At 42.7% G+C, this 8,120-nt stretch overlaps 1 protein-coding gene across 2 annotated transcripts; it reads right to left on the minus strand.

Annotated features, from left to right (window-relative positions):
• Positions 1 to 91: 91 nt before the first annotated feature.
• On the minus strand, positions 92 to 5,795 carry LOC125539045 (tRNA-dihydrouridine(20) synthase [NAD(P)+]-like). Of its 2 annotated transcripts, none has more exons than XM_048702408.1 (10): positions 5,553 to 5,795; positions 4,962 to 5,067; positions 4,501 to 4,639; positions 4,223 to 4,331; positions 3,996 to 4,132; positions 3,459 to 3,595; positions 2,884 to 2,990; positions 2,649 to 2,776; positions 1,763 to 1,853; positions 92 to 373 (listed from the first exon to the last, which is right to left on the minus strand). In XM_048702408.1, exons 1-9 carry the CDS (start codon positions 5,595 to 5,597, stop codon positions 1,799 to 1,801), a joined length of 963 nt encoding a protein of 320 aa, XP_048558365.1. In that variant the 5' UTR covers positions 5,598 to 5,795; the 3' UTR covers positions 92 to 373; positions 1,763 to 1,798. The 2 variants fall into 2 exon arrangements, with proteins under 2 accessions (XP_048558365.1, XP_048558364.1); XM_048702407.1 differs by lacking the exon at positions 92 to 373 and adding an exon at positions 621 to 1,059 and having other exon boundaries at positions 5,553 to 5,794.
• Positions 5,796 to 8,120: the final 2,325 nt, after the last annotated feature.

Below are 8,120 nucleotides of genomic sequence, written 5' to 3' on the forward strand. Positions count from 1 at the left end.
GAACCTGACACAAGTTCCAAGCGTGTTGAACATATTTTTACAGATACATTGAACATCTTTCTGACGTAAATATGGTTTACTCTCTTTCTTGACACAGAAAGTTATATCTTTTGATGAAAAACATACTGCTCAGTAAAATTGGTTTGATTTACCCCAAAGAAGAAAGCATTGCTCTGGGCATCTAGAAGACGGCAACCAAGGAAAATAATTGGTCCGCTGCAACAAATTATCTGAGTGAGATATTATGATACAGTAGCATATGTATCAATAAGTCCTTCCAGAAGAAATAGCATGTGACCTCATATGGTCTATGATGTCACGGGTGATGCAGACTTTGTGCTTCCAGAATCCATATACAGAGGCAGTTTCATGCCTGTCAGAGCAACCAGATTGGAAGGCATCATATGCATGGGATGAAGCCAAAGAACAAAACCAAGGCCGTAGCCAAATGCTGTAAATTCTACGCAATAACAAATCCTACAAAATGTACAAAGTACAAACCCACACAACGATCGTTTCTAAGGAATACAATTCTCACAAAATCCTGTTTTTTTCTTTTATCAAACAACTCCAAAGCATTTGGACCCTGATAGACAATTGGATCTAACCCAAGTGTCAGGTAACACAATAAGGCCTTGAACTTGCCAAATAACATGATTTCCATCAATAATACATGACACAGCCTTTCAGCGATCCAGATTGGCAGAATAACTAAAATATATGTAAGCTTACAGAAATGGTGTCTATCAGCAAGTCATGGATTATATATTTTGTCAGTAATGGAAAGAATACAGTATCTCAAAATGCTTCTAGATTCTTGTCAGTCTAAATCAACGGCCTTTTTTGTCAAAAAAAATCCTATAAGAACACGGCGCAAAACTGTACCCCACGAAATAAGGAATCCATGAATCCTCAGTTGATCTTGATCAGATACCATGATGGCACAGTGCAAAAGCCAAAACTGCACTCTTCTTTGGTGATATGTGAATTTCTCCAAAACTCATCCAAAGATCTCCGGAGAAAACATTCATAAAACCAACCGAGGGATCCAAGCAGAAGCTGTCAGAAAACATGAAATTAGACAAAGAAGAGTTAAGTAAAAAAAGGTTAACAAGGAGCCAACAGGACTTCAGAAACACAGCACGCCAAATAAAGTGGAAGGTACACTGATCAAATCTGGAGCTAAAACACCAAACTTCTAGTCCATCTTTTGGGATAAGAGTTGCCCTTCACGACAGGGGTCACAGTCCACAGTCATGAAAACCAATACTTACCAAACCATTGGTAAGCCTTGCTGTCTTTTCCAAAGCAATTTTTACGAAGTTGCAACTTGGACATTCAGATCCAAGATTTGATGTATTTGTTCCAAATGGTGTTAGCTAACAACACCTTCATACTCTAGAAAGAATTGTCCTTTTTTTGCATGGTTCAGCAAACCACAGCACGCACACCGACACACTCGTACAATTAGCAAATTGTAACTTACAATCATGTACTTGGTCCCACTTCAGTCCAATGCATAACCCATACAGACTGGCACATACCAGTTACAATGTCAAAGGGAACCGTACAATTAAAATTTGGAAAGTCTTTTGCAATCCTGGTTACTAAACATGAATTTCTTGAGCACATTATTAAATTTGCAGCAGAGAACTTCAACAACGCAAAATTATATGATTGCATCAGCTCTACCAAAAAACTCGTTTCACTCATTATCACGAGTTGCAAACTTCATCAACACGAAATTATATGAAATAGATACCTGGGTCACATAGAGGTTAGCAAAATCCTGTTTTTTTCATTTCCTATTTGAAACAACAAAATTATAGTAATCCTCTTCCCCGTAAAGTCTCCTGAAAACATGAGAAGAATAAGCATCAAGATAGCTGCCAGTTAAGGAATATACAAAAGTCAAATGAGGAAGATTGCAAGAACCACAGCATTGCAAAATCTGGTAGGTTTTGCATTCATTTGGCCAAACTCATTACCTACTCCTTCAGTTGTAAATTTTGAAAGGCAATTTCAAGGCTACCAATCTCCTATTGACTCCTTCCTAAACAGTGTTATTCTGCAGTTTGATCCTTAGTTTTCTTTCAAGGAGACAGTAAGGGAGGATCCTGTTGTAAATATATCATGGTGACATAAAACCAACTAATCTATCTCCAGCTGGGCAAAGCCATGTCAGATGAGCTCTCAACAGGCAATATTATCAACAGAAAGAAGCTTTTCTCTCTGTACTAGATAGGTGGAATATTTCTGAAAAATACTATTATGCCTCTTAAGCCAAATATTCCAGCATGCTAATGTACTAGGTTCCTTCAAGAAGTCTTCTAATATACAGTAAAACTAATAATGACGTGAAAGTACTTCTAAATAAAAATCTAACACTACTATTTTTATGTAATCATCAAAATGACACGAATAGCTGCCAAAATACCACACAACGATCCAGCGGCACACACAAACCCTATGAAAAATGGCATCTTGCATGTGCCACATGTGAATGGGCCCGTTCCAGTAAGACCAAGACCATAAATTTGGGCAGTATTATCCATGGGTACCATAGAAGGGCAATGCATCTCCAAATATAGTGCTACATGAGCTCATGATATGCAAAAGAAAACAGATAGGAACTTGACTTCACTTACGCTACATCTGCTGACGAACCACACTTTATCACACCTTTCCCTTCAGTCCCTTCAAGGCAAATGTAGTGCATTATGATTTCTCTTAGCGTTGTCTTTGTGCTCTTAATATCGTTGTCCCACAAAATAGTCTGCCCCAAAGAAATAAAATGTGAAGACATATAGATCCAATAAGTAAAACAAGACAGTAACTTTGATGTTTGAACAGAACAAATGCAAGAGCAACATTTTTAAATACCTTTCTCACATACTCTCTTTTGAAATCCTCCCAAGGTACTTTGCCTTTAGCAGAGAAAATGGAGGCATTCCACAAGGCACCTCTAGCAGCCATTACAGATGTGGCACCTAGAAGTCAAAGTAATCAAGACACAAACCCATTGTTTAAAACAACATGAAAGAGAATAAACAATAATATGCCGGTGCACTCTGACTCACCAAGAACTGGAAGCAAGGTGTTAATCCCTCACATTTGTGCAGTTTTTTTTAGAATACCTTTATGGGTTTTCAAGAAACTCAGATTATGCATGCTTGTTTGCGAATGAATATTTTCATTTTTCCAGTTAACTCAGATGTTTATTGCCATTTGGCGCTGAGGAAATGATATAGTACTACTATCACAATCAAAGTACATGGAGATTTTTCTTTTGGCTAGGTGTAAAGTAAGCACAATACTGATAACTAGCAAGCAAAGAAACCCGAAGTAGCGAGATTTAAGCTGAGATCTATTTATGCATTTCTCAATTTCTCTTTAATGTACTATACTATAAAAATTACTATTATAAATAAAAGAGCATATGAATGGAACATACAAACCTGTAGCATCTTTGATTCTCTTAAAATCTTCGTACTCAAATACATTCCCATTAGCTATAACTGGAATTGACAGTGCGGATACAACATCAGCAATCTCATCCCACTTAGCCGGATCCCTTGGCCTGTCTTTGACCTTTCTGCAGTTTTACAGAAGGCTGACATAAGGAAAACAACTACTCGAAAATGATCCTAGGGTCCATGAAAAATGGAAGATGATATATGCACCACGTCATATTTCATTTTGATTACTGTGAAACAAAACCCAATGGATTACAAAGTAAATCTACAAGTTAGTTAATGTATGGATAGTGGGCAAAAATGCTAGTCAGTCCCTGAACTTTCCATGGATTTAAGTCGTATCAATTTGGGTACTACAAAATTCTAATAAACCGAATGGCCATGCATATGAATATAATTTTCACCACGATTTGCAATCTTGGGTGTTAAATTTGGTTGATACCCTTTAAAAACACGAATGGCAAATTGTGCGCTTTCAAGCAAGATAAGACTCAGAAATACAATTGCATCTGTGCTTACCTTCCATGGACAGCCAGAGCTGGAACACCACATTTCTCAATCCGGCGTGCCAACTCCACAGTGTCCTGACTTGTGTTCAGTAGACGGATTTTACATGTCACTGGTGTGTTCAAGTTCCTCCGCAATGTGGTCAAAATCTACATGGAATAATTTGCATAGCCTGAATAAGCCTAGTAAAGTACAAGGCATGAAAGTAAGAGAACAAATAAGACCATATAGGCATGTACATCATGTATAAGCTCAGGTTTGGAGAGTAATGCAGAACCCATTCCTCCACTGACAGAAAAAGCCTTTGGACAACCCATGTTGATATCTATAGCAGCGACATCATTACACCTGATGAGGATGAAAAATTACGATTAAAGAGAAGATGCTATGTTTAAAAGACCAATTCAAAGCTTTGATCAAATCATCAGATCAAACAATTTAGTTAGCACCCTTTCCCCATAACACAGTGCACTTTAAGTTATTCGCTGTTGAGAACAAACTCAGAAGTAAGGCTTACACAATCTCAGCAGCTTTAAGTGCTCTCACAGCATCTGACGTGCCGATTTGAAAGACAACCTTGTCCTTTTCTTGCGGGCATGTTCGGAAAACAACACTATCAGTCCCTCTCTCCACAAAATCAGTTGTCCCAAGAGATTCTGACCAATGATGAACACCATAAATTAGAATGAGTGGAACCAAAAAACACAAATCTGGAGAACATGGGGAACAAACAAAAAAAATCCAGTGGCGTTAAGTTGTCCTTAAATTATACACTTGTACACTAAGCAGTCCTTAAATTTGTTCCCTGTCTCCAAACAAAAAAAAAATCACATCCAAGAATCATCTCAGATAAATGCTTTCAGTCACTAACTTAAAATGCAACATTATTGGAGTAAAGCTATCTACAATACTATGAGATATGGCAGTCACAGTTGTGAAATCAAAATGAACTGTGAAACATCAATTGGACTACAATACCATTTATAACGCGTTGACAGTTCACAAACTTATGATCTATTATTTCTTCTCCGTACGTAATATCCGCGCCATATTCAGCAGCCAATAGCCTAAACGGCAGAGTACCCTGCAAAAATCACTGACAGAATAAGGATAGTTCCACATATGACTAGTATTTATGTTGAAGAAATATGTGGCAAGGAGGATATTGTCTAGAAATAACTGTGATTTGTGGAGGATAACCAGCATTTATTCAGGAATCCAGCATCGGGCAACTAAGAACCATACAAAGAGCTAAATCAGTTCATCGATAGAGATATCGTGCTATTTATTCCAGTCCTAGAGCATAAAAAAACCCTGATTTCCGACTACAAGAGATCTCTCGGGCTTCGCTTTGACTAACACGGCTAGCAACGGGGCAATCGTCCATCGAGCAACGCGCCGAGAAGCCGAGCTACTCGATGACCCCGTGCGCACTAAAGCTTCCTGCTCTAGATTCAGGGAGACTTGAATCTAGGACCCCCGTGCTCCGGGGGCTAAAACTCGGTTCCTACGGTCCCAACTCAAGCGGGCGCTGCTGCGAATCGGGGCGGGAGGGTTTGGAGTAGTTACCGCGCGGACCATGGGCGCGAGCACCATCTTGTTGCAGTACTCCATCTCTTCTTGCCTCGCGTCGCCGCGTCTCCGCCGCTGGCCGCTGCGGCTGCTCCGCCTCTGGCCCTCTCCTTGCTACCCCGGGGAATTCTGGAGGACGAGGGTCCGCGGCGGACAGTGCCGCAGAGAAGAGAAGGCGACGCTGGCGGCGACCGCGCTGTCCCGTGCAGGAACAGAGCACTGTGTCCTTTCCGGACCGGATCCTCTTGCACGTTTCTTGTTGGGTTGGACCCTCAAAAGCCCAACTCTTCTTGCTCGGGCTGGGCTGCGGTGATCATAAATAAAGCTTTTGTGCCATTTTTCAGTTTTCTAATAAAATCTGGTACCCCTAAAAAAATTCTGGTGTCTTTTAGAGCAAAAAAGAAGCCTGGTTTCTTTTAGAGCAAATTGTGTCAAACAATATAATTATTCAACTTTGCCTTGAAAAAAAATCAACTCATACGATCGTATCAAGGTCGGTCCCTCGTGTGGGCCGTGTGGCGGTTGGTTCTCTCTGTTAAGGTAGGCGATTTCGTGGCGGGTCGTCCTCCCTAGGGTTCTGGTGTTGCTTCGCCGGAGAGATCAAATCATGCCAAGTCTACAGTCTAGTTCCACTCGTCCATATCGTGCTTTCACGATAGACATTTGGTGTGTGCTAGGGCATATGATTGTGCACCACTGCTTTCAACCCTAGCTTCGGTTGTCTGTTTGCTAACAAAGGCCAGAGAGGATCATGGATCAGGTGGAAGGATTGACAAAGAGTTGAAGTTGTTAGATGGAGGGGAGGGCGGTCGTCTCGAGAGGCGGAGGAAAGGTGGGGGGAGGGGTGCTGAGCCACAAGTCATAGCAAAACTCATCTCGGACAAGTCGGCGCATGTAGAGGCACTGGGAAATGCCCTAGCCAGGGTTTGGTGTCCACTGAAGGGCCTGGATTGTAAGGATATGTGAGAAAATGTTTTCATGTTCATGTTCCCCCATCCAAAAGGGAAGAGGAAAGCTCTTGAAAATGGACCATGGGAATTTGGTAAGGCCCTTTCAATGGTTGAGAATTTTGTTCCAATCAAGACTTTGTGTGAATCACTACTATAGATCATAATAGAGATGAACCCTCGTCACTAGCTAGTGCCTGGCCAGACGACACTGACCGCCTAGTCGAGGCGTTGGGAATATGGTATTTTGGACTCGGCTGGATGTATATCACGGACGGGTTTAAAAATGACCGGTCAGTGATCGTGTTTTCCTATGGCCAAAATCGGTGTCTTGTCATCACTAACCGACCGCTTAACTTGACATGTTTGTTTTATTCTTTTAAAATTTAACACTATTGTTGTTTACGCGACCAATTATAAGCCATGTCATTGCCTCCCCATTCCAAAGTCTCACAACCTCCATTGAGCCCCTTTCTGGTTAGTTTTAATTGTGTTCGGTCTCGCGATGCCACTCCTATCCCCGAGCCTCCTTCAAACGCTTCCCTCCCTCCTATTGTTGATCTATAAACGGTTACCTCTTTGACGCTCCTGTGGCCACCCGACATGGCCTCTCCCATGCCTTCCCAAGCGGCGCTCTCTTGCCATGTGTGACATCGATGACCACATGATGTCGCTTGTATTCGATCATTTCTAGATCCGTGCAGTCCGCCCTACCATCGAAAACGTGGGTCTCGTGCTCCGTCGTGCGTAGTTGTAGATCCCACATGTGCTCCCTTGTTCTTCAGTCATAGTGGCGCCCACAGTGGTGAACCATTGACTCAGAAGTCTGGCAGAGGTCCGGCCAGGGCCCAGGAGGCCTGAAGAAGGTCCAACACCAAGAGGCGGCCCAAGGCCCAATTGGAGGCCAGAAGACCATCTCGGCATGCAAGCCAAGATGGCAGCGCTATAAGATTGGATAGACTCCATGTAGACCCTAGCCCTCGTCATTTATATGAGGCGAGGCTAGGGGTAGCCATTCTCATCTACTCTCGTAGACTAGACTCTCGGTAGCCATATTCATCAACCCTATAAACCCCTCGCATGAGGTGCTCCTGTTGGGGAACGTAGTAATTTCAAAATTTTCCTACGCACACGCAAGATCATGGTGATGCATAGCAACGAGAGGGGAGAGTGTAATCTATGTACCCTTGTAGACCGACAACGGAAGCGTTATGACAACGCGGTTGATGTAGTTGTACGTCTTCACGGCCCGACCGATCAAGCACCGAAACTACGGCACCTCCGAGTTCTAGCACACGTTCAGCTCGATGACGATCCCCGGACTCCGATCCAGCAAAGTGTTGGGGAAGAGTTCCGTCAGCACGACGGCGTGGTGACGATCTTGATGTTCAACTGTCGCAGGGCTTCGCCTAAGCACCAATACAATATTATCGAGGACTATGGTGGAAGGGGGCACCGCACACGGTTAAGAGAACGATCTTAGAGATCAACTTGTGTGTCTAGGGGTGCCCCCTGCCCCCGTATATAAAGGAGCCAAGGGGGGGTGCGGTCGGCCCTAGGAGGAGGCGCGCAGGAGGAGTCCTACTCCTACCGGGAGTAGGACTCCCCTCCCTTTCCC

Source organism: Triticum urartu, chromosome 2 (assembly GCF_003073215.2).
Source record: "Triticum urartu cultivar G1812 chromosome 2, Tu2.1, whole genome shotgun sequence".
NCBI classification, from domain to species: Eukaryota; Viridiplantae; Streptophyta; class Magnoliopsida; order Poales; family Poaceae; genus Triticum; species Triticum urartu.

What these genes read in the sequence shown, in the direction of transcription:
- LOC125539045 (XM_048702408.1), bottom strand. Translation starts at nt 5,597, where the DNA reads ATGGAGTACTGCAACAAGATGGTGCTCGCGCCCATGGTCCGCGCG. An exon ending in CTTAAAGCTGCTGAGATTGT is followed by an intron (nt 4,332 to 4,500) that starts GTAAGCCTTACT and finishes CATCCTCATCAG; the next exon opens with GTGTAATGATGTCGCTGCTA. An exon ending in GAGAATCAAAGATGCTACAG is followed by an intron (nt 2,991 to 3,458) that starts GTTTGTATGTTC and finishes TTTGACTTCTAG; the next exon opens with GTGCCACATCTGTAATGGCT.